Source organism: Punctularia strigosozonata (genome assembly GCF_000264995.1).
Source record: "Punctularia strigosozonata HHB-11173 SS5 unplaced genomic scaffold PUNSTscaffold_1, whole genome shotgun sequence".
Taxonomy (NCBI): domain Eukaryota; kingdom Fungi; phylum Basidiomycota; class Agaricomycetes; order Corticiales; family Punctulariaceae; genus Punctularia; species Punctularia strigosozonata.
Window position 1 is genome coordinate 624,574 of NW_006767433.1, and position 22,628 is coordinate 647,201.

Genomic DNA, 22,628 nt, shown 5'->3' on the forward strand with positions numbered 1-22,628 from the left:
GCAGCTTGATCACGGGCAGCGAGAGCGGAGATGTAGCTTCATTGTCATAGGCGACAGTACATTAGTCCATACCACGAAAAATCCGGTCGAGACACATAGACAACCAGAGCTCAACTCCGTCGAGGTGAGCTCGGCAGTCAGGGCACGCAAGCTGTCCATACAGAGGCTGTGCGCGCTCCTTGTTAAGCGCCCATATTGTCTGCGAGATGGCTGGGCCGCTGGCTGTTGCTGCCCGGCGAGCCACAAGCAGCAGTCCGTAGCTCTTGTCTTAGGTCACCATGTCATTATTGTCCACGCCCAATCGACCTATAAGAAGGTCAGCCTAGTACCTTCCGCAACCTAGCACTCATTCTTACTGCAACACCCATGTTGAACCCGCGCAGGGCTGATCCGCACACGATCCAGGACAAGTTCCTTGTCGGCTACCAAGGCTGGTTTACCTGCCCGGGTGATGGGCCCCCGCTCGACCCGAACCACCACGGATGGCTGCACTGGCTTACCGAGCCGATCCCCGCCGGCGGGCGGCCCAACACCGATCTTTGGCCGGACGTCTCCGCGTATAGCCCGTCCGAGCTCTTCCCCGTTCCGGGTCTCCGCATGGCCGATGGCTCTGAACCTCTGCTGTTCTCGAGTCGGAATGCGCAGACGGTCAGGCGGCACTTCCGGTGGATGGCTGAAGCGGGCGTGGACGGCGCGTTCTTGCAGCGTTTCGTAGGCCAGTGCGATCTTGAGAGAGGGAACAGGGCGATCCGCGATCAGAGGGACGAGGTCGGCGATCGCGTCAGGGAGGCGGCGGAGGCGGAGGGCAGGGTGTTTGCTATCATGTGCGTTGTCTCCTAAGAACCATTGGAAGCGTTCCCGAGCTAAGAGACTAGCGCTGAAGGTACGACGTGACGGACGTGCCGCTCGAACGCATACACGACGTGATCACTCGCGATTGGCAACACCTCGTCCGCGAGAAGCGCATCCTCGACAGCCCGAACTACCTACGCGAGAAAGGTCGACCTGTCATCTCTATCTGGGGTGCGCATATATCCACTCACTTCGCCCGGCGATGTTTCCTTTTCTGACGTTTGGCACATCACGTTTATAGGTCTTGGCTTCGATGGCCGCCCTTATACCCCGCACACCGCTCGCGCCATCCTGCACATCCTCCGCACTTCCACCCCGGGCGGCGCGTACCTCATTGGCGGCGCACCCGCTCACTGGCGCACCGGCCGGCCTGGCTCCGACGCCGATCCAAACCCGGCATGGATCGACCTCTGGACGGACGAGTTTGACGCGATCAGCCCATGGACAATCGGGCGATACGGCGACGAGCAGGGCGCCGACCAGTTCGCGGAGGAGAAGGTCAAACTCGATATGGAGCACATCCAGAAAAAGAATGAGGAGTGGGAGCGGGCGGGGAAGACGAAGAGGGTGGATTACATGCCGGTCGTATTCCCGGGCGGATCGGTGAGTGCATGCATGCGCCTCTGACGGGGTTTTGATTCCTGTGGGAACTGTCGCTCATCAGGCTTGCAGGGGTTCAACCTCTCCGAGGGCAAGTGGGGCTTCAACGACATCAAGCGCAATGGCGGACGCTTCCTCTGGCGCCAGATTTTCAATGTTAAACATCACGGCGTGCGCATGATCTACGGTGCTATGTGGGATGAGTGAGTTTCCTTGACTATATACGTCTCCTTGTGGGACACTCTGGCTAATATCGAACTCAGGTATGACGAAGGCACTGCCTTCCTCCCCGTCGTCGCGCACAAGCGTCAGCTTCCTCAGTCCGACCGCTGGCCCTTCCTTGCGCTCGACGCGGAGGGCCACGACCTTCCGACCGATTGGTACATGAGGATCGCCGGCCTGGCCGCCGAGGGCCTTCGCGGGGAGCGCCAGATCCACGACACCTTCCCCGTCAAGGAACTTCAGGATTTCTGGTCCTCGCGCCCGCACTACGAAGACGAAGCGCAGAGCTCAGCCTCTGGCTCGGGTTCCGGTTCTGGATCTGGCGACGATGCAGGGAAGGCCTATCAAGATTGGCTTGCGTCACAGGCTAAATCGGATGGCGATGAGCCGCCGCCACCGCCTTATACGCTCGAAGCGGAACCAACTCAGCCTCATGAGCACTCTCAACCGCCGCCCGCACCGGCGTCCACGCGTCCACGTCCGCCTGCAGTCCCGCCTCGCAACCCTTCGCAGGTTCAGGACCCGGTAACAAGCCTCGCAAGCGAGCTGCAATCCACGTCTATCTCTGTGTCTGCCTCCTTCTCGAGTTCGCGCCCTCCACCTGTGCCAAGTGGGCGTCCGACGTCACCATCAATAGCCGTGCATTTTCGGCCGGAACAGACGTACCCACAACATCTGAGCTCGAACGGCGAAGGTCACGGCGGCCAGTGGGAGCAAGTTCAGTGGCCCCCGCCGAATTGGCACCCCTCGCCGGCTCAGTACGACCCAACATCACCAGCGGGTCCGACCGCGCCGCTGCGACCCCGTCCTTCCCAATCGCGCCCGGTGTCAGGGGGTTTTGACACCGTCTCGACAACGGCTCCGCTACATCCTCGACCTTCTCAGTCCCGCCCCGTCTCGGGTGGGTTTGATCACAACTCGACGACGGCCCCGCTACGCCCTCATCCTTCATCGCGCCCGTTGTCGGTCAATCATGATCCTGCCTCCGCAACTGGCCCGCCGCCCCCACACGCGTCCTCTCGCCCAGTGTCGGGCAACCCGGATCCTGGGCCAAGCAACGTTCCGCCTATCAACCTCGCCGCTCGTCCCTCGCTCTCGCACCCACACTCTCAACCGGGCGGCCCACCACCTCCTCCGTTGCGTCCGCGCCCGTCCATAAGCGGCTCTCCAGGCGTACACACATCTGCCCCATCTCCACCTCCGCTCCAACCGCAGCCCTACGCTCCCTATGCTCCCCCTGAACCGCATCCGTATTTGTATAACGGACAGGGATACACACCTCAGTACCCCTCTCCGCCGCTCGGCTTCGGTGGACCAGGTACTCCGTACAGCGATCCCGAACCAGGCCCAGGCGCCGCCGGGTTCTACGGCGGGTTCCCGCAGGCCATGCCTTGTGAGTGACGCTCGTCGAACTGATCAAATATATAACCGTATTTCGGACGCTCATTCCGGTGTGCCTAGTTTCTCAGCCGTCTTCGCCCCCGCCTGGTGGCAATTCACCTTACCGTGCGTCTTCACGAGAATCTCGTAGGCGTACTTTGTCTGACCTCTACCTTAGAATCGTACGCTGGATATGGATCCCCACCACAGCCGCATAGCCCGCCTCCGAGTCAGTCTTTATCTCTTCCCTGTCTCCCGTCGGTCCTCATCAGCCGTCCTCGTCAACTTCTAGACGCCTACTACTCACAGCCGCAACCGCAACTGCCCCCTCCGCCTCGACCCTACAACGCACCCGCTGGCTCGAGCGGCAGCATGCCCGCCCCGGCGCCGCTCCTGTCCTCCGCGCCGGTCGGTTATGCACTCAACGCGATCGGCAGCGTCGCGGGCCAGGGGACGAGACGGCAGATCGAGAAGGGTGTCGACTCGCTCGCGCAGAGTGGGTACACCTCCTTTTTTGTGACTTTGCCTATGCTCACCACTATGTTCTGTGTATAGCTGGATCCAAGATTTTCGGCAGGTTTACGAGATAGAGGACCGTATGACTCGGAGATTCATGTATACCTAGGCGGGTCGTGCGCGGATGAGATCGCTTGTTTGGTCGGTCTAGGTTGTCTGCCTTTGTCTGATTATGGTACTCCTCGTCCCACAGGGGTTAGGGAAGGCAGCAGGTACTCTTTCTGGACAAACTCAAACAAGGAAGAAAGAGGCTCCTACGCGACACGTCATCGACCTCAGCTGAATTGATCCGTTCGCGCTCTCCGAGTCTCTCGCCGTTGGCGAATCTACTGCACGGTCGGCGTCAAGATATCGTCGTCATCTATTTCCGGTCGTGCAGTGAGGCCCTGGAATGGGGCGACATTTCGTGCGCATCCGTGTGGGATTCGTGCCCTGGCGATCCAAACGCGTTCCAACTGTGCGGAATAACTTGCATGTGCTATCCGCCATTCGCGTCGGAACGACCATTCCGCACCTCTGCATACATATAAGACGCCCGCGACGCAGCTGTTCTGAATTTTATCTTGTCTCTACTCTCATACTACATCTTACCTAGCTTCACTCTTCACCGTCTGCTCTCGGCCGTTTTGATCACGTCTTACAAGCACTATACCATACTGGTCGACGTCAAGCAGTCGCGAAGGTCTCCGTGGTGTGTAATATCGGCTTGACCCTGTCATTATGCGTTCCTCCTGCCAGATGGCGGAGTACGCTGCGGCGCATGAGGCGGACAGTGACACGCACATCATTCGGTGCGCCCGAATGACGATGTACGGCGCTCCCGACAGTGCAGCTTATAGAGAACGAGGACTGCGGCTCGCAAAGCTGGCAGCGCGCGCGCGAATGCTGACGAGGCGAGGTTCACTAACGTTTCATAGAACGACATAGACAAACCGTGAAGATATGGCCCTACACACAAAATACCCTTCAAGACATCGAATCACCCGAAAACCCGACGAAATCAAAGTACAACATCTGAAAACATCCTAACATCACGAGCTCGATATTACATCGGCGATCGGAAACGTGGCACAGACACCAAGCGCACGGAGCTCTGTGGGTCGTCCGTCCCATCCAAGGCTCCATTCACGGATCGACGAGGCGTCTTGAAAGGCAGCGAAAGCCTTGGAAAGCGCGCGTGGCCCCTCGCCGGGCGCGCGGGAGTCTCGTCCACGCCGGCGAACGCTCGCCCGCCACCGAGCACGCCCCAGGCCAACATGTCGTCTCCCGAAGTCTCCGAATCGCCTGAAGGGTCTTCCAGAGGCAACGACCTCCGTCCGTTCTGGTTATGGGTGCCCCTGATCTTGCTGGACCCGCTGTGAGGATAAGGCGTGCTGCCGCGCAACCGGTTCAACAGCTTCTTCGGCGTCTGCACCAGCCGGCCCAGTTTAGAGGACGGAGTGTGCTTTGCGCCGCCCACAGCCACCTTCTTAGGGGTAAAGCCGATGCCTCGACCGATTCGCTCGATACCAGGGAGTGAAAGGGTGGCTGCTGCGGGTAAAGCATGGTCGTCCACCCCAATAGCCGAGGATCGCGAGGCCGAAAAGTGGGTAGGCAAGCCTGCGATCGAGCGAAACGTATCTAGTGGTCCGCGTGTATCATCGCGATCGTCTTCGCCTCCAATGAGCGATGGGGAGCGGTACAGGTCACGAATGCTCAATGCAGCACCCTCTCGGGACCCCTTGGAACTTGTCGGAACAGGACCAGGCTTCGTCGGAGTGTCGCCCAGAATACTGAGGCCCAGTGAAGGCGCCGGAGACAAGAACAAGGAATTACGATCAAGACGCAGGAAATCTTCGAACCCGTCGACTGGACTGGGCATCGATTGCACCCTCGACTCCGGGACATCCAAAGTGTAGCCGGGGCTTGTTACACCGAGGCCGCGCTCTAGCCACTTCCCCGAATTGAGAGGCTCAAACGACGCGACATCCAACTCTCCGGATGTATGGCCGACGTCCGACAGCGGCGTACTTTCGCGCATTGACGTCCCAAATGCCGAGAGAGATGGGGACTGCAGAAAGTGGTTTGTTGGCACGACGACGCCTGAGGTGTCTACTTTAGCGGGAGCTTCATTTGATACATTGCGACACTGGACCCACCTCCGTCTTCACTGAGTTGATCAGTGTCCGATGTCCACGTCATCGTCTGCGCATCAAATGCATCCTCCGGGTCCGCTGTTGTCGCCGCTTGTTGCAATCGTTCCAACTCCGTATGAACGTCCATGTCACAGAACTCTTTCTCGAAATATCGAAGATCCAATGCATCCTTGCGCTCATCAAGATCAAGGGACCAAGGAACTAATGGCAAGATCATGTCAATGATACCCTACAGAACTCAGGAGGAACGAGTCACCTTCGTAGGCTTTAGCCTCGACTCTATCCCAGTCACTGTTGACGTAATTCGACCAGTGAAGAATCGGTGGACAAATGGGCAACTCACATCCTATCAAAGTACTCGTGTTCCCGGATCCCCTCTAAATGGATACGCATGCCTGTATTACGCTCCAAACACTAGTTGGATATCAGCATCGTCGGCGACATGAGCGAATCACGCCTTCCACAGCTTACATTGAGTATCAGGTCCTTGGCTACCTCATCCTCATGCTCCACCCGAGGGAATGGCACCGGATAGCTGATTATGCGCTCTCTGAGCACGTCGACAGCTTCGTGTGTTTGCGACAGCATGAATGGGTGCTGGAGCACAATCGCGGTCAAGTTGATCAAGATAAACAAGTAATCCAATAGGTGACAGCGGAACCTACCTTGCCGTAGATCATCAGGTACAGGAGCAGCCCGAAGCCCCATACATCAACGGCGTAATCGTGCGGCCACCCGAGGATGACCTCAGGCGCTTGGTATTCCGGAGTTCCGACGGAGCTGTTCTCGGTTGTAGTAATATACGAGAGTTGGTCTTCCGCTGAATTGAGCAGAGGAACCGCGATTTGCTTAGCAGAGCCGAAGTCGGTAACGACGATGTGTCCCCATGCATCAATAAGGACCTAAGTCCGGAAAATAATCACTGATGAAATTCGATGGATCGGCCTGTGCCATTCTTACATTCTCTGGCTTAAGGTCACGATGCGCAATGCCCAAGCGGCACAATGTGCTCAAGGTAACCACCTATCGCACGTCATCATTAAGGCGAAACGCATTTTTCGATGGCACTCACCAGCTCGCAAGCATAGAAGCGGCTGCGGTCTGCGGAAAACGCACCGCTGCGCATGACATGCGTGAGGAGGTCCCCTCCTGGGCAAAATTCCTACACTGATCATCAGTTCCGTAGTCTAAGCCACCGGCCACGAGACTTACGGTGACAAGTACGAGACGACCCTCGTCGACAAAACTCTGGTAAAGTGTGGGTAGAAATGCTGTTTTCGCTCGGGACAGCAGTCGCATGATAGAGTGTTCGGAGCGCGCATGCATGGCTCGCGATGGCGACGAAGGCGCGCATACCTTGATGGCCCGCATGCCAGGCGAGTCAGAAGATACAGAATGAGCGAGGAAGACTGTTGCGGATGCTCCTTGTCCGAGAGTGTTGAGGAGTATGTAATCATGAATTTTAGGTATCTGGTAAGCGTTTGTATGAGGTGAAGTGATAATAGCAGAATATAACGCACCTGAGACGAAGACCCGTCATCTTGATGTCGCCTTGGAGAAATCACAACAATTTCCTATGAGGCGTCAGTCGCCGTTCGATACCCGTCTTGGCGATGAAACCAACCTCGATCTCATCATGACGCCAATCTGGATGAAGCTGCTTTATGTCTCTATAGTGCTACACGCAGCGGTTGGTCAACATCTAGTTGTACGAGCATACCTTTTACCTCATACCTCGATGTTATAACTGTCCTTCCGCAGAACAGTACCAGCGTCGTTGTCTTGACCATAGACGTGGATGGACCGTTGATGCTGTACAACCCGCATCAGTTGGGTTCTCCACAGTATGTGTAGGAAACATCGTCACCGGCGTGGACTGCGGTACGATATCGAACTGAGGCGTCTGTGGCGGGAGCGAAGAGGGTGCGCTAGAGAGAGGCGAGAACGCAGGATCGGTCTGGAAAGAGCGACGTTTCGTCATTGGAAGCACAATCCGACGAGACTGCAAACGAAAGTACCTCATTCAACGCTGAATCGGTGCTGAGCGCTGGCGAGATCGCAACTCTGGGCATGATACGAAACGATCCTTAGGTTTCGCTGGATCGCCGTAGAGCAATGTTAGTGCGCAGCTGCATTTGCGACGCCATCCTGGCAAAGCTTCGCCGGCAACCATGTCAATGCCAAAATTCTGTCAAGTACAGGGTCAAGAATGCCAACAGGGGTAGCCCTGCGGTAGCTCATTGAATGTATCACGCGCGGATGCATGACCCCATCAATCATTCAAACGAAAGCCACACTGCGAACAGAATGCAGCCAGTGGTTCGTCCTCTTGCCAGCTCAGGCCCTGATTGACATCTGCTTGGATAGTATGCGGCAATATACAGTGGATATTCATACCGGTCGAACATGTCGTCGACTTTGTCAGCGTCGACATCGCGCATGTCACAGAGGACAGCTACCTTTGTCCTCGGAATGTCAACTATTATCCTTGAAATCGGAATCCCTTTCGTGATGACCCTGGCGAATCTTGGATTGTGCTGCCTGGTTATGAGTTCAGGTTCCACGGCCTCGAACCGGTTCAAGAACAGCAGGCCGCTCGGCGGCTGCCGTTGGAGGAGATGATATGATTAGAGCACCCAGGCAACATGTGGTACTAACTGCTCGACTTATGACGTCGGGCAAACAAATCAAGCTGGGGAAGAGTCGATGGAGCGTTGGAAGTCGTGCTGCAATGATGGGCCGAGCAGACAAGGCGCTCCATGGCCTCATCCGTCCATGGATTCGGATGACTTCGTCCGTCTCTAAGGAGTGCATGATGCATTCGTAACCGCTGTCTAGCACACAAGTGGGATAAACCAAAGAGGTTCCGTCGGGACAAGATGAAGGAGGTCTTCCTGATAATGAGTACTTGATGCTGTTGGAATATCTCAACGTCATCTGCATAACACGATAGACATGGTCAAAAGCTCTCCTAAAATGCACGAATATACCAAATACATGGTGGCCAGTTCCGATTTGCGAGCGAACTAGGTGGTTCGCATAGCAGGATGCAGGCCCCGACGCGAGGTGTATGTAACCAACCTGTCCAGAGGCTAATAACTTATCCATGTGAAGCCTCAAGCTCACTGCCAGGTAGGCCACACATTCGATCTCACTCAATCCACCATCAAATGTGTGACTATTTCAGTGTACGGTATACAAGATTTGAAGATAAGAATAAGATCTTGAATCTGGCTAATCGTGCAGCCCATCCTCCATTCACAAGAACGGTTCGAGAGCCTCGGGGAGGATGCCAGTGATAGCTGCGCCGCTCGGCGGCTCTATGGATTGGAAGTACTATGAGAGAACATGAGCATTTGAGAAGTTAAGATGAGTAGTCAAGAAGACTCACATCTCCCCACCACTGACCTGCGGCCCACCACAGCGCTGGGTTTTCCGGCATCAGCATATTCGCCTCGATCATGGGAGACATCCATAATTACTCACCGCCGAGCCAAGCACCACCGGCTTCTTGCATGGCACATAGCGCTCCGTACACGGCCGTAATGCAGACATCTGCCATGACGGAGCCGTCAGCAAGCTGCGCGAATGTGAAAATTTTTGCACTACATACCGTTGTTGCCAGCGCCGATTTCGCCGAGGAAGCCCTTGATATTGTTAGCCTGGAGCCAGCTAGTCGCGTCCGCAAGGCGCTCGGCGCCGATGGTGGAGCTAACGCATGTTGCCGATGAACCCGAGCCGTCGGAATCGAGGTACTGGTGCATCTCGATGGCGCTGGCAGGATAAGCTTAGAGTCAGACCGAGCTCAAGCTCGAGATACGAGGGGAAATACGCACACGTGGTTATTGGGGTCAGTCAAGCCCGTGAAAGCAGCGGCATTTCCGGAGCTGGTCCAGGTCCATGCGCCAGTCCAGCTCGTTCTGAGCACAGCTCAACTATTAGCGCTCATGATGGAGCCGGAAGGAGGTATGTTTACCCTTCTACCAAGATGAGTTGAGAAGTGGCACCGGCGGCACGTACACCGTTAACGCCAGCTTGCATCTGCAGGCAAATGATAAACACCGAGTAAAATCTCAGAAACAAGTGCACATACCAGCGAGTAGACGGTGGTCGCGGGAATATCGTGGGGCTCGTTCATGAGGTCGAAGATGACATGGCTGTTGGATTTCTGCAGCAGGAACTCGGTCAACGACTCCGACAAGCACAGGATCTGAGTCTGTGCTCACGAAGAGGGACGCAAGGTTGGTCCAGACTGATAGGGAGGAGTCATGTCAGTGGCCTACTCCGATCCCTATTCATCAGTGACTCACAGGTTTGGAATCTGCGTTTCAAGTGGCATAAACAAGGGGACACGGAGGATGAACGAAGTAACGTACGCAGAAGTGCTGGTGATGGTTGCGCCGTTGTAGATCATGTAGTTGTGGGCTGCCTCAAACGTCAGCAAGAAAGATCCACCGCCTAAGAGCTGTTCACGAACGCTCGATGAGGACATAAGCGCCCTTTCCGGTGATATAGTTCACGGTCTCCGTGAGGTTGCCGAGGTAAAGAGGGTCGAAAGCGCCAGTGATACCTGTAGCAGGAGGGGCGAGACGCTCGAGCAAGAACGGCACGCGGAACGTGTTGAAGCCGAGGCCGACGAAGTACTGAATTCTATATCAGCATCGAGCAGCCTTGTTCAGCAAACAAATTCAACTCACATCGATAGAAGATGGAGCGGGCCAGATGTAGTCTACATAAGACGTTAGTTCAAAGCTGGGTCTTGAGGGAACGGAACCTGCCTGTTCCGTACACCTATGACAAACATCAGTGATCCTCGTCGCAAGGCACACGTGGGTATACTGACTCCAGGAATGTTTGCATTGCCGAACTCTGCACCACTCTCATTGACACCAAAGTACGAAAACTTCGTCTTCGTTCCGCTACACGTGCGGCCGCTGGTGGTGGGGGCAGAGCTGGTGGTGGAGGCGGTCGTGGTAGTCTGGACCGTGCTGGTCGCTGCGCTGGTCGTGCTGGCTCCTTGCAGGCATTGCGAGTAGTCTGCAAACAAACCCATCGAACGCGTCAATATGCATTTACCCGTCGATCAGACGTCACTTTTCACTTACAGTCGTTTAGCTTGACACAGCTAAGACCCGAGTCACAAGTCGTGCTACCACTGTAGCCAATGCCCTGAGATGAATATGAGGGGGATGTATCTGCTGGCTTCCTGTATATTCGTACCCCGCATTGACCCCAGATGGCCACACCGTACGCCGGAGTGCTAGCAAGTGCCAAAATGAGGGAGACTAAGAGGGACTTCATACCGAAATTCGAGACGGGATAGGTGACAGACACGTAGCATGATGACTACTCTTATACTGAGGCGAAATATTGAACCCGCGCTCCGCAGATTTACCGACATCATGTTCGGACGAACAAACGAATCGGTGTCCGTGACCACGTCCCCAAGCCTTGAGAAGCTCCGCACGCTGTTGCTTTGCCCGTGTTCCATCGCACGATTTGCGCCCGAGGAAGTAGGCTTCAATATAATTCAATGTCTCGTCGAGGTCCAAGTCGAGATTTCACTTCTATTGATCTCTTGACGCGCTGAGCGCATTCGGAAGTTGGCCATGCAAGACCGATAATTTCCTCCGGTGCCTGGTTCGCGGCAGGTAAATGTGTTGCGACGGACAAGGTAGAAACTGCCGAAGTTGTTGCTCGAGCCGCGGTCGGCGCGTCCGTGTCTCGTGCTGCAGGTCACGATGATCGTGACCAGCCTGAGGCCGGCCAGTTTTTCCGGCACGAACCATCTATTCAACACTGGGTCGGAGCAACACTCAGGAAGACGTCTTCCGGCAAATATCCGGAACACTTTGCGGGAAACACTGGGACTATATAATATCGAGATGGACGCTAAGCGACTGGCGACGCGTCTTGCAAGCATGAAAAAAACGACCATAACAACCTTTCGGAAGGTAGTGCCTAGGATAAGCAGTGCATGATTATATATTTTCCACGCTAGAGCAACGGGCAATGTCAACCACCTAAGTACAAGTCCGTTCAGAGCAGTATATGCGGAGTCTCCATGCACATCCGCTTGAGCCCCCACTGTCGCGCTACCTCGTCGATCATCTCCCTAGACACCACCACGATCATTTGCTCCGCTGGCTCTCCGTCTACGGCCTCCTCTCCATTCCTCGTGTTCCCCTCGACGTGCTTCTTCCGGAGCAGAAGCCCGCACTCGTTCAGCGCGAACGCAGCGTCCTCCACGCGGATGTACGTCGCCCGCGAGAGATCCTCGAGCGTGCAGTGGACCACGACGTGGGTTGTGGCGGACCCGTCCGGATTGCCTCGCGTGACCAGGGTGCGCCTGGACGTCAAGGACGTGTTGGGATCGTCTGGCGGCGGCTGGTTGGCGTATAGCTCGCTCAGGTCGATCTCGCCGTCCCACCCCTTCGTCTTCTTCTTCTTCGGTTTCTGAGTCATGAGATCTTCCGACTTGGCGCGGAGCTTTGAAAGGTCCGGCATTTGTGGGCCGGAGCGGACGGTCATGTCTGGAGGCACGACGGAAAGGAGTTTCCTGGATATGAAGATGAGGTCATCTCGAGGTTCTGTCAAAAAGAGAGCTCCCGTACTGGAGGTGACGTAATATGGTCGAAACCCAGTAGTTGAGATATGTCCGCAATCCGAGATCGGAAAGGGGGCGTTCAGGTGTACCGATGACACCAGCTCGTTTGGAGAGTTCGTAGCCTGTCGAATCTATCAGATCCCGCACGCGTCACCAACACAGGTGCAAACACACTGAATTCAATCAACAACATGCCGTATCGTTTCCTCTGGTAAGGTGGAAATATGACGATGCAGGCGAGATTGTAATCGTCGTAGGAAACCTTCTCTTTCGAGAAGAATCCGAGTGCATGATCCCGTTGCGAATCTGCGTCTGTCAGGACGTAAAACAAGACTGTGCGAAGCCTCAATGAAGGGAAGCGCAATGGAGGATGAGAGACACATACAGTTATCCATGTCGAAGAATATGGTCTTGATGTCTATGAACAGCTTGCCGAAAAGGGAGAGATTTTGACAATATAACTATACGATCGCTCAGGGTATTGACCTTAGAGAGAACAAGTAATTTCGCACCTTCTCTTTGAGCCCATCGACCTCCCAAATGATGTGTGCTCCACGCTGATACACCTTTCTTCCTGGAGGATTATTCATTGTACACCTCTTCTACACCTTCCACACGTATCGGCAAACATCCAGCACGATCATGGAGGGGAGTGGAACCACGCACGATATGCATTTCCCAGCTCAGACCGTCCGTCATGTACTTGAAGCAACGGTGGCACACCCATAATGTGCTCTTCTCCGGCGCCGTATGCGCCCTCTTGAGTCCCCCCGTCCACAGGTCGGAGGTGCGGCCATGTGCACGGATACTGGACCGCGGAATGCCTTGTCCGCGCTGTCCGGGACCCTGGAGAGAGCTGACCCCATGCGAACCGAGAGGCGCTGACGGCGTGACACCGGTAGGGGAAAGCGGATGCGAAGAGGCCCTGGTGTGCGCGGCGCTTGCAGGAAAATGGCCATTCGAGCTTGAGGGTAGCGCGGTAGGATCGTCGGCCTCGTCTAAGATGGGGTAGGGAGAGAAGTACCTTCGAGCACGATCTCAGCTACACAAGCACATCGAAGAAGTGGAAAAGACGCACCAAGTCCTGATCTGCCACTCATAGAAAGTGACGGTCTCGAAGTTTCGTTGCGCGAACATCCGCTTGTGGTGCTGGAGATCGAACTCCTCCTCGGTCATCATGGCGGTCCCGTCGTCCACGCCGAGCGCGCCCGCATCGCTGGCGCCGTCAACTATGCTCCCATTCCCGTTCATTTCCGCCTCATCATCGGGTTCGAGCGAGCCTTCGCGCGTGTCGGGTGCCTCCGACACGCCTACGGACGAGGATCGCGCGCGCCTCCTCTTGCGCCCAAGGGCGGCTGGTGAGGTAGATGGATCCAATTCAGGTTGGTTGGCCGAGATGGACACGACATTCGCCGGGACCCATTCGTCGAGGCGCTTGTCCGTGCCGAGGTAGTGTACATAGACTTCCTCTGCGTCTTGCACACCGCGGCGGTCCAGCACATGAGCCTGTTCTGAATCGAGGCGGGGCAGCACTTATTTTGAATCTCGGCTCAAATAAAGGGATTACATACGTTCGCCGGACAACGTTGTGACGGTGTAAACGGTGTTGTCTTGGATTGGTTGCGCGAAGGGGCGTAGGACAGGCATGTCCGTCCCCACAGTCTGACAGAATTTGGCAAGATAACCGAGTCCAAGTGATTAATCTTATGATGGCAATTATAAGAGGAAGCAGGGCAGTAGATGTGCGGCGCGGTAGCAAGAGGGGGAGGAAGAGTCGGTCAGTACGGCGGACTCCGCTGGCAAAGGCGATAAGCCGCGCTCGAAAGAATGTTATGCGCCATGTACGACGACAAATAAGATTGTATTACCAGAACAACGACAGATGGACAACCCCCGCCACGGTTCAATACGGAATCAGCAACACGAGAATAGACTGAACCCTTGGGTATACTCAGGACGCCGTTGATGGTATCCTTGTCATGCGAAGAGCGTAGGATTGCATACATGCGACATGGCGTAGCATACAAGTGCGGAAGCGTAGGTAGAGGAGGTCGACAGAACCCGAAAAACAACGTGCGATGGTGTGAGGCGTTTATTCCTTGGCATCCTCGTGCTCGACAGCGAAGATCGCCTGCCTCTTCTCGGCGACACGAGCAGCACGACGCTCCCGGGCAGCCTGAGACGGCGTAAGGAAAAGTTCATCATGAAAACAGGGAAACCGCGTATGCGTACCTTGTTCTTGGTGCGGCGGGCCTCCATCTGGTCGGTGAGAACCTTGGTACGGGTCTTCTCCGCCTTCGCCTTGTGGATGTACTCCATCAAGACACGCTTGTTCTTGAAAACGTTACCCTTCGACTTCTGGTAAAGCAAGTGGTACCTATCGATACCATCGTCAGCCGCCGATCCTGTATGCGCTCCGCCTTCACACAATCACTCACAGATGCTTGTCGATCTTGCCCGCCTCTCTGTACTTCCTCAACAACCGCCTGAGCACCCGCTGGCGCCTCATCCACAGAACCTTCGTCGGCATCCGCGCCTCGGAGGTACCCTTCCTCTTACCGGGCCCAGTGTGACGGCCCTTGCGCTTCGCGGCCAAAAGTGCCTTGGTGCGGGCGCGCGAGTGAACGACGGTAGGCTTGATGATAATGCGCCCATCTTTGATGAGCTTCTTAACGTGCGTGCGGGAGTTGGCGTTGCCGATCTCGGACTGCTCGGCGGGGTCGAGCCAGATTTTGCGCTTGCCGACGCCCGCGACGGAGGCGGCAAGCCGCTTTTGCGAGCGAAGGTTGACCATGGCGGGGTCTAAGAAAGCGGTGGAAAACGATGGTGAGTGGCAGCCGGAAAGCGGGAATGACTGCGAGCGCACGCACCTTGTTCTTGAGGGGGTGGTCGGTGGTGAGTCGACCGGGGCCGTGCGAGGGGTAGAGGGACTGTGGGATAATCTGTAAGAACTGTATAGCGTGATCACACCGCCACAGCACTGAAGGTCTGCTGTTACCTCAGTGCTTTCATTTTACCCCGAGTCAACTTGAGTCAACACTGTTCCCTGATACAGCTGCAATGAATCAGGAGAGTACGCGTTGGTGACGTGTTTTGGCCCATGCCGCAATACTGCTCACCGAGCAAGAAGTCGATCGACTGAGATACTGTTCTCGACGGACATTGAACGCAGATTCCCACATGGCTGTATCAGTGATCGTAGTTTGTGGTGACGGGTGATCTTCCTCTGTTCGTGCTGGCAGCTAGTCCTGGATGCAGATACGCATGAATACACGCACGATTTGCCTGTACACGCGCTCTGGAACCCGCTGACTGCGACAAACCCTCGAATTCTTGGGTTACCAACACTTCAGCTGCGAGGCCGAACCCAAGTCCGGCTACGAGTTCAAAACGTTGCCCCATTGAATCACTCTAAAATCGTTCTTTCTTTTCTCACTGGATGACTTCCCGTAAGATCTGGAGCGACAGAAACACAGAATAAACAGTTCAAACCTTGATCTGTGGGTTATGCTGTACGTTTATGCCCCCGTACGGTGTGGGGCCGAAATAGACATCATAAACTCGGAGGTCCGTTGAGAAGGGCTGAGCAGCGAATGAGGAAGAGAGAGGGTCACGTGTATGACAAATTCCTGTCTGTAAACGGTCATTTTGGTCTGGAAGGGGGGGTCGACCCCCCCTTCCAGATAAAAGGTCTGTACGAGCGACTTGTAAACCGACAACTTGGCTCGTCGATGCCGAAAAATCGGCATGGCTCGCTTAGTGGATTTGTAAGCGAATTCTATTCTATTCGCCCTTACAGATCCTTACGGGAAGTCACCCACTCACAACCGATTTGCTCTGGCTCCCGATGACTGTGTTGTGTCTCTCAGAGACAGTGATCCCGACGAGTCTCCTGGCGACACGGGCGTACCCCACGGTGATCCCGTGATGCTACCCTTGTCTTGTTCCTCTCCGGGTGGGATCTAGATCCGACGTCCCGCCGCCTTCATCCCAATCTGCGTATGCGATGCTCAGCAGGCTTGCCTCGATACTATCCTGTGCGCATGTATGGTGTTCCGGATAAGCTCACCATTCGCAGAAGTCGAAGATAGATGTTAGAGTTTCCGGACGACATTGTATGTCCATTGTCTCAATTTGTCAATTCAGCTGCGAACGCCCGCCTTGGCGACACAATCCGGTGACCGTGATCGGATCCTCTCCCCATATAACCTTTGTCTGCTCTGCTTTCCTGGCATTGGGCTACCATCTGTGCCACCCTCCCAAGCCTACCTACGATCCGCACATAATTGACCTCCATAGCAGTATAATTCACTAGTCTGCGACTACCATCTCTCTCTCGCACCGCTCGTGTTGCAACTCGTGCCTTTTCGACGAACCGTTGACGACAGGACCCAACTCTATTTCATCGCGTTCTACTCACGACATGTCCGTGACCACATCTTATAACGATACCGCCGTCGTCTCTTCGAGCTTCATTGATCTACGCATGGAACCCAACACTGTCACCCCATCGCGACCCCCCACGCTGAACAACCTTGACCGCGCCGACCGTCAGCGTCTCATACGCTCCACGCGCAAACTCGGTGCAGTCCTCGGCACTACACCTCTCCTCCTCGATGCCAATGATCAAACCCACGTTGGGGCCCTCTTTGCCCGGAGGCACAGACGATGGCAACAGAGCCACGGGGCCCTGTCCAACCGCAATGCCTCCTTCTCATCTACCGCCAAGTTAATGCATCGCGACGACGACGACGCGGCGTCGTTCGTCGATATGGACGAGGATGAAGAAGACCACCATGTAGAGAACATCGCCCCCAATTCCCAACGTCATCCGGGTCCCTCGCAGCTAGTCGCATTGGATCTGCCTAAACCTGCGCAACTGCACACCCGCTACGAAAGAGTCGAGAAGCGCCGGCCCGAACCCGAGGAGTTCGTAACCCCGACGCGCCCTGTCCTGCTCTGTCTACACGACAACGCAGAGTCACTATCCCCGACCGCGTCCGCGTCCGTCCCTCCTACGCCCACCACCGCGGCCTCCGCCACATTCACCGTCTCCTCGCCCTCCACGCCCGCCTTCGACGCCCTCGAGCAGCGCCGCAAGAAGATGGCCAAACTCACGCGACATCTCGGTGCCGCCCCGCCCACCGACCTCGTCTTCCCTCCTTCTCCCACAAGGGCCGTCGTGTGCCGCACGTCCCCCCGATCTTCCGACGGCGGCAAGGTTTCCACGATCGGGCTCGGCAGACGTCGCGCGCGCGCATTCAGCGTGGACCTCCACCGCCTTTCTGCGAACGTCGACTTCGTCGGCATCGCGCGCTCGGTCGCAAGCCAGGGCAAGGGCGTCCCGCCCCTTCCTATCGCTGGCGGCAGGGACTCGAGTGAAGCATGGGTCGGGCACTGGAACAGGAACGATATCCGCACCGTGCAACAGCAGTTGCGACAGCTCAAGGCCTAAGCAATATTCTTGCTTTCGAGCTCCTCAGTCAAGGGCCATCGACGGCGCCGGCGCGATGTACGGGCCACCAGATTGCCTGCACATTTTCTTGGAAGATTTCATCCAAATCATCAGCTTGCTTGATATTTCTGACCCCTTGCTCAATGCTATGATTTCATCAGGAAAAATCGGACTATCGAAAGAGTCGCTCATTGGGTACCGAAACCCTCTAAAGCTACTAAATGAGCACATTTTAGTACATTTTAGGAGGTTTTTAGCAAATCCGGTTTTTCCTGATGTTATCGTATGTTCAGTGCTTGACTACGCATTCTCCTCCTGGACCTGAGGCTCCTTGGACCATCGTCTCAGTGAAAAGACACTTTCAGTCATCTACTGTATCCATTAAGTTCCATTTGACGAGTCGTTCACCGTCTCTTATAATCTTGCGGTCACCTTCCTATGTAATAGCGCGCATAACGAACACAGGGTGCAGGACACCGACACAATCGCAGACGAGGGAGCAGTCGTTTTGTTCAAAATCCGTACAAGTTTATGTAGGGAAGACACTCCAACCCAGTTTCATCGTCTCCCCCACCATCCTCCCAGCAAGCTGCTCAATCCGCCCCTTGCCTGTTGCGCCTCCGGTTCCGGCGTTTCCGGGCGTTCGATCTCAGCCGCCTTCGCCTTCTGCACTGCTGGCACGGCTCTTGGCTGCTCCACCGCCTTCTGCTTCTGCTGAGGCGTCAGGGTCTTGCCCGCGCGCTCCTGCAATCGGTCCATGTCGAGCTGCACGTAGTTGAGCGCGATATCGAAGAATAGCGGCTTCTTGTGCGATTTGCCGCCCTCGGCTTCGAGCGAGCCTCCGTTCCACGTGAACCATTCCTTGCGGAAGGAGAGGCCATCGGCGTCGATGGTCTGCTCGAGGTCGTCCAGCGCGGAAGCAGGGAGCGGGTAGAAGGCGACGGGGTCCGAGTCGAGCGTGCCGAGCACAGACCGGGACTCGCGGACGTGAATGGATGCGTGCTGAATGAGGGTTAGGGCCTCCGCATATTTCTTCGCGGGAACGTAGCAACGAGATAGGAATAGACATCTGAATGGAGCGTATCAGCATACCTGCAATTCCGGAACGGGACGAGTGTATCCTCACCTCCTTGCTTTGGTGAAGGTTATTCTTGCTTCGACGGCTGAGGCGAGATCGGGCGATTCGTCGACAATGTTGAGAGTTCGCATCTGTTCGAGACTCTGTAGAATCGTGTCCAGGAGCTTCACGACCGCAGGGTAAAGACGAGCATCGACTTGCTCTTTCTTCGACGCGGAAGCTGAGGTTTTGCCTCTCGGAACGGAAGGGGCCTGCGAGGTGAGCAGGGCAGAGGCGAGCAACAGGTCACGTTCAATCCGGCGCGAAAGAAGTTGATACACGATGAATGCGTGTACGAAGTGGATGTCTCGCGTACCGGCCGCAACAGGTACAGTCTGTGACCCAGCGCCGATCTGTGATTATGCGGATGAGCGGATGGGTGGCTTATGCTTTGAATGCGTGGAAGAGAGTAGCACACCTGTTGAGCCTCAGCAAGCTTCCGCGCGACCTCCTCCGCATCGCTCAAAGCCGACAAGACGGCATCGTACGCCGCGACACCCCGCTTGGACGTGTTGACCTTCGTCCCTTCGCCCTCGGCCTTAGCGCCCTGCTGAGCGCGCAACTTCGCCTCCGCATCCTGCACTGTCAAGAACACGTCCACCAGCTCAGGGTTCCTTATCGGCACCGGCTCGCCCTCCCATGCGAGCGGAGCTAGCTTCTTCTGCGCACTCGCTTCACCGCTTGTCCCGGCCGCCTTGACCTTCGCGAGCAGCGCATCGCAATTCTCCACGAGCTCGTTCCTGTGCTTGGCCGCCAGCTCAGCGACGATGCCGTCGACGTCGTACGCCTTGGCCCGCCCGAGTTCGTGCGCGCAGTACCGGATCTCGGGCCCAATCTCGTCCCCGAAGAGCGTCGCGAGCGCCTGGTCCCGGCTCGTCGCCGCCGCGCCCGCGAGCGCGTCCAGCAGGCTGCGCGCAACGCTCAACTGGATCAACGCGTCCTCGAACTCGTCCCGGAAGCGCAGAAACCGGCCGTTCAGGATGAGCACGTACACCTCCGCCTCGAGCAGGCTTTCTGCGGACAGCCGGCCGGACTTGTAGAGCGTCTGGCAGTGCGAGAGAAGCTGGGTCGCCCAGTTGACCGCGCGCCGGAAGCGGCCCGTAGCGCTGTGGCGGAGGGTGGCCGGGTTTTGGTGTTCGGACGGCTGGCGAGCTTGAGCAAGGAGGTCTTGCGAGTACGCCCACGCACGCTCGGCTTCCAGCAGGAACAATTGCAAGCTAGCACGCCGTTCAGCAGGCAGATATCGTTCAAATGAGAATGGGCACGTACTGCCCGTCCTTGATGTAATCCTGAGCGATGGGGGGCGTCTTCTTGAATTCGCGTCCTTTGCCATGCGTAATCTTCAGAGTCGCCCTCAACCGATGGGTACGATTGGCGCAATGCTTCCTGCACAATGCTCAAAACTGCGAGCATCGGCAGTACTATGTAGATGCTGCATACCGATATCTCGCAAAGTCATTGGACCGCAATCCGTATGCGCTGCGCTGCTCATTCGCCAGCTGTAAAGCTTCGCGTCAAAGATATGAGCATCCCACTTCGCAAGAGCAGTCGGTCGGGCTGGACGTACCTCTGAACGAGATTTGAGGTTTCTCCGCCATGCTGGATGATCGGAGAAGGAAGGGGAATCAATGAGAAGGTCGTGGAGAAGATCGAGACGCGATGCTGCGTATACGCGCGAGCAGACGTGTACCTATAACTCGGTCTCATACTCTCCTTCATCGTATCTTTCTCCCGTTCTCCCTCCATTTTCTCTCTCCGCCCTTCGAAACGACGGAGATGGCCGAAACATTGGAGCCGACGTTGCAGAACATCTTGGATCAGAAGTCGCTCAAGTGGATCTTTTGCGGCACGTAGCATCTCAATCCGTGCTCTCTCCTACGTCTTACACCTTCGCAGGTGGAAAGGGTGGTGTCGGTGAGACATGATGCCCTTTCTCTTGCGAGATAAAATGTGATGGACGCCTGACCCGGTAATGGGTAGGAAAGACAACAACGTCATGCTCGCTTGCCATCCAGCTCGCGCAGAACAGAGAGTCCGTCCTCCTGATCGTGAGTTATACGTTCCCGATAATACCCGAAGTCGGATCGTGCTCACAACGTCCGCGGCAAAAAGTCAACGGATCCCGCACACAACCTGTCCGACGCGTTTGGCCAGAAGTTCTCGAAGGATGCGACGAAGGTGAACGGCTTTGACAACCTGTTCGCGATGGAGATCGACCCGACCAGCGCGATCCAAGAGATGGTCGAGCAGTGTACGTCCGGAAGTCCCGTCACAACCTCGTATTCGTCCTGAGGCCCCGTGTTCAGCGGACGACAACGGTATGATGGGCACCATGATGCAGGACCTAGCATTCGCCATCCCGGGTGTGGACGAAGCCATGTCCTTCGCCGAAATCATGAAGTTCGTGCCCTCCCCTCCCCTTCCCCCCTTTCGTCTCTTGCGACTGAACCCTGCGTCGTCTTCAGACACGTCAAATCGATGGAATACTCCGTGATCGTGTTCGATACTGCGCCCACGGGGCACACGCTCCGCTTCCTATCCTTCCCGACCGTGCTCGAGAAGGCGCTCGGCAAGCTCTCGACGTTAAGCGGGCGGATCGGGCCCATGATCAACCAAATGTCGTCGCTCATGGGCGGCGGGATGGGCTCCACCGAAGACATGTTCGCCAAGCTCGAGAGCATGCGGAGCGTCATCACCGAGGTCAACACCCAGTTCAAGGACCCGGTCCGTCGTGTTTTCCCATTTCATTTTTTTTCCCCTTTTCCCTTCTCTCCCCCCCTCGTTCTCCTTGGAATCTCGCGAGAGGGACTTACAACAAAAACGTCGATCTGCAGGAAAAAACGACCTTCGTCTGCGTCTGCATCTCCGAGTTCCTCTCCCTCTACGAAACCGAGCGGCTCGTGCAAGAGCTGACCGCGTACGAGATCGACACGCACAACATCGTCGTCAACCAGCTCCTCTTCCCCAAACCCGGCTCCAACTGCGAGCACTGCCAGGTCCGGCACAAGATGCAGCAAAAGTACCTGAACGAGGCGCACGAGCTCTACGACGAGTTCTTCCACATCGTCCAGCTCCCGCTCCTCACCGAGGAGGTCCGCGGACCGGCCAAGCTCAAGGAGTTCAGCCGGATGCTCGTCGAGCCGTACAACCCGGGCGCATGACCGACTTTCGTTTTTTTTAATTTTACGTCGCGACATGAGAAAGAGGCGCGCGCCGCACGGAGATCGCGAACCGGTATTTATCTTCCGTCTCCCCGGTCTCCGTCGCGGTAGGATGAGCAAGACGAGACCCATTAATGATAGATGGACCGAAGGAGAGATAGGGTCGCGTACGGACGAGCACTGATCCAAGCCACGCCAACAGACATGTTTTGTACGCATATATTCCACGAGGCGACACGGAAGTCAGAGAACGTAGTATACATTTGGGGTTACGGAACGAAACATACGTAACGATATCGATATATGGTGCAGAGCTGTCAGGCGTGTCGGAACGAACAAGAAGCTGAGCAATCAAGGAGAGATAAGAATAGAGAGAGAGAGAAAGGTGGCAAGGCGGAAAGGGGGGGCCAGGGTCAACGCAGCAGGAACGCATCGATCTGTGTCCGTCCATGCCGAAACTACGGTAATAGTGCGTACGAGTATAGAAAAGAAAAAATGTAGGTGTGCGTGCGTGAGTGAGTTTTGTTAGGATAAGTGCCGGCAGGTACGACGAGGAGCGAGGTTACGAGCAGAAACCTCCACG

General features: G+C 56.1%; 8 protein-coding genes across 8 annotated transcripts; 3 read left to right on the forward strand and 5 right to left on the reverse strand.

The window, feature by feature from the left end:
* Positions 1-366: 366 nt before the first annotated feature.
* Positions 367-3,644, forward strand: PUNSTDRAFT_128983 (uncharacterized protein; the record flags this gene model as incomplete). The annotated part of the gene is made up of 9 exons (XM_007378150.1): positions 367-824; positions 884-1,023; positions 1,094-1,455; positions 1,525-1,655; positions 1,716-3,067; positions 3,136-3,180; positions 3,233-3,283; positions 3,347-3,550; positions 3,610-3,644. The coding sequence occupies 9 exons, from the start codon at positions 367-369 to the stop codon at positions 3,642-3,644; spliced, it is 2,778 nt and encodes a 925-aa protein (XP_007378212.1).
* An 825-nt stretch (positions 3,645-4,469) lies between these two features.
* Positions 4,470-7,777, reverse strand: PUNSTDRAFT_139888 (kinase-like protein; the record flags this gene model as incomplete). The annotated part of the gene is made up of 15 exons (XM_007378151.1): positions 4,470-5,652; positions 5,709-5,906; positions 5,962-5,996; positions 6,049-6,119; positions 6,177-6,302; positions 6,371-6,607; positions 6,666-6,728; positions 6,778-6,867; positions 6,918-6,953; positions 7,062-7,175; positions 7,226-7,279; positions 7,330-7,383; positions 7,440-7,517; positions 7,573-7,662; positions 7,724-7,777. The coding sequence occupies 15 exons, from the start codon at positions 7,775-7,777 to the stop codon at positions 4,616-4,618; spliced, it is 2,337 nt and encodes a 778-aa protein (XP_007378213.1). The 3' UTR covers positions 4,470-4,615.
* A 1,095-nt stretch (positions 7,778-8,872) lies between these two features.
* PUNSTDRAFT_78795 (endoglucanase) lies at positions 8,873-11,237 on the reverse strand. Its single transcript, XM_007378152.1, has 16 exons — positions 10,926-11,237; positions 10,811-10,874; positions 10,549-10,742; positions 10,484-10,496; positions 10,403-10,434; positions 10,183-10,348; positions 10,082-10,130; positions 10,016-10,026; positions 9,932-9,957; positions 9,799-9,873; positions 9,682-9,746; positions 9,542-9,625; positions 9,319-9,479; positions 9,192-9,260; positions 9,097-9,131; positions 8,873-9,041 (listed from the first exon to the last, which is right to left on the reverse strand). The coding sequence occupies exons 1-16, from the start codon at positions 11,004-11,006 to the stop codon at positions 8,964-8,966; spliced, it is 1,203 nt and encodes a 400-aa protein (XP_007378214.1). The 5' UTR covers positions 11,007-11,237; the 3' UTR covers positions 8,873-8,963.
* A 438-nt stretch (positions 11,238-11,675) lies between these two features.
* PUNSTDRAFT_123396 (acyl-CoA N-acyltransferase) lies at positions 11,676-13,959 on the reverse strand (the record flags this gene model as incomplete). Its single annotated transcript, XM_007378153.1, has 8 exons — positions 11,676-12,264; positions 12,320-12,434; positions 12,487-12,645; positions 12,698-12,773; positions 12,825-12,914; positions 12,979-13,336; positions 13,391-13,823; positions 13,884-13,959. The coding sequence occupies 8 exons, from the start codon at positions 13,957-13,959 to the stop codon at positions 11,745-11,747; spliced, it is 1,827 nt and encodes a 608-aa protein (XP_007378215.1). The 3' UTR covers positions 11,676-11,744.
* Positions 13,960-14,175: 216 nt separating this feature from the next.
* Positions 14,176-15,490, reverse strand: PUNSTDRAFT_78800 (uncharacterized protein). The gene is made up of 5 exons (XM_007378154.1): positions 15,432-15,490; positions 15,183-15,367; positions 14,751-15,114; positions 14,545-14,689; positions 14,176-14,488 (listed from the first exon to the last, which is right to left on the reverse strand). The coding sequence occupies exons 3-5, from the start codon at positions 15,104-15,106 to the stop codon at positions 14,405-14,407; spliced, it is 585 nt and encodes a 194-aa protein (XP_007378216.1). The 5' UTR covers positions 15,107-15,114; positions 15,183-15,367; positions 15,432-15,490; the 3' UTR covers positions 14,176-14,404.
* A 1,190-nt stretch (positions 15,491-16,680) lies between these two features.
* PUNSTDRAFT_117138 (uncharacterized protein) lies at positions 16,681-18,176 on the forward strand. The gene has a single exon (XM_007378155.1). It carries the CDS (start codon positions 16,736-16,738, stop codon positions 17,765-17,767), a length of 1,032 nt encoding a protein of 343 aa, XP_007378217.1. The 5' UTR covers positions 16,681-16,735; the 3' UTR covers positions 17,768-18,176.
* Positions 18,177-18,325: 149 nt separating this feature from the next.
* PUNSTDRAFT_128989 (uncharacterized protein) lies at positions 18,326-20,482 on the reverse strand (the record flags this gene model as incomplete). The annotated part of the gene is made up of 6 exons (XM_007378156.1): positions 18,326-18,836; positions 18,894-19,237; positions 19,303-20,101; positions 20,154-20,270; positions 20,325-20,391; positions 20,452-20,482. 6 exons carry the CDS (start codon positions 20,480-20,482, stop codon positions 18,326-18,328), a joined length of 1,869 nt encoding a protein of 622 aa, XP_007378218.1.
* A 178-nt stretch (positions 20,483-20,660) lies between these two features.
* On the forward strand, positions 20,661-22,045 carry PUNSTDRAFT_109569 (arsenical pump-driving ATPase; the record flags this gene model as incomplete). Its single annotated transcript, XM_007378157.1, has 7 exons — positions 20,661-20,730; positions 20,781-20,798; positions 20,865-20,932; positions 20,997-21,135; positions 21,191-21,284; positions 21,350-21,608; positions 21,719-22,045. The coding sequence occupies 7 exons, from the start codon at positions 20,661-20,663 to the stop codon at positions 22,043-22,045; spliced, it is 975 nt and encodes a 324-aa protein (XP_007378219.1).
* Between the last annotated feature and the right edge of the window lie 583 nt (positions 22,046-22,628).

Excerpts from the sequence above, each read along its gene's own strand:
- PUNSTDRAFT_117138 (XM_007378155.1), top strand. The coding sequence starts at position 16,736 with ATGTCCGTGACCACATCTTATAACGATACCGCCGTCGTCTCTTCGAGC.
- PUNSTDRAFT_78795 (XM_007378152.1), bottom strand. The coding sequence starts at position 11,006 with ATGAAGTCCCTCTTAGTCTCCCTCATTTTGGCACTTGCTAGCACTCCG. Across the intron at positions 10,875-10,925 it reads CCATCTGGGGTCAATGCGGG|GGCATTGGCTACAGTGGTAG; the intron begins GTACGAATATAC and ends TATTCATCTCAG. Across the intron at positions 9,747-9,798 it reads CGACCACCGTCTACTCGCTG|ATGCAAGCTGGCGTTAACGG; the intron begins GTATGTGCACTT and ends ATTTGCCTGCAG.
- PUNSTDRAFT_78800 (XM_007378154.1), bottom strand. The coding sequence starts at position 15,106 with ATGGTCAACCTTCGCTCGCAAAAGCGGCTTGCCGCCTCCGTCGCGGGC. Across the intron at positions 14,690-14,750 it reads GGCAAGATCGACAAGCATCT|GTACCACTTGCTTTACCAGA; the intron begins GTGAGTGATTGT and ends TGGTATCGATAG. Across the intron at positions 14,489-14,544 it reads CCCGCCGCACCAAGAACAAG|GCTGCCCGGGAGCGTCGTGC; the intron begins GTACGCATACGC and ends ACGCCGTCTCAG.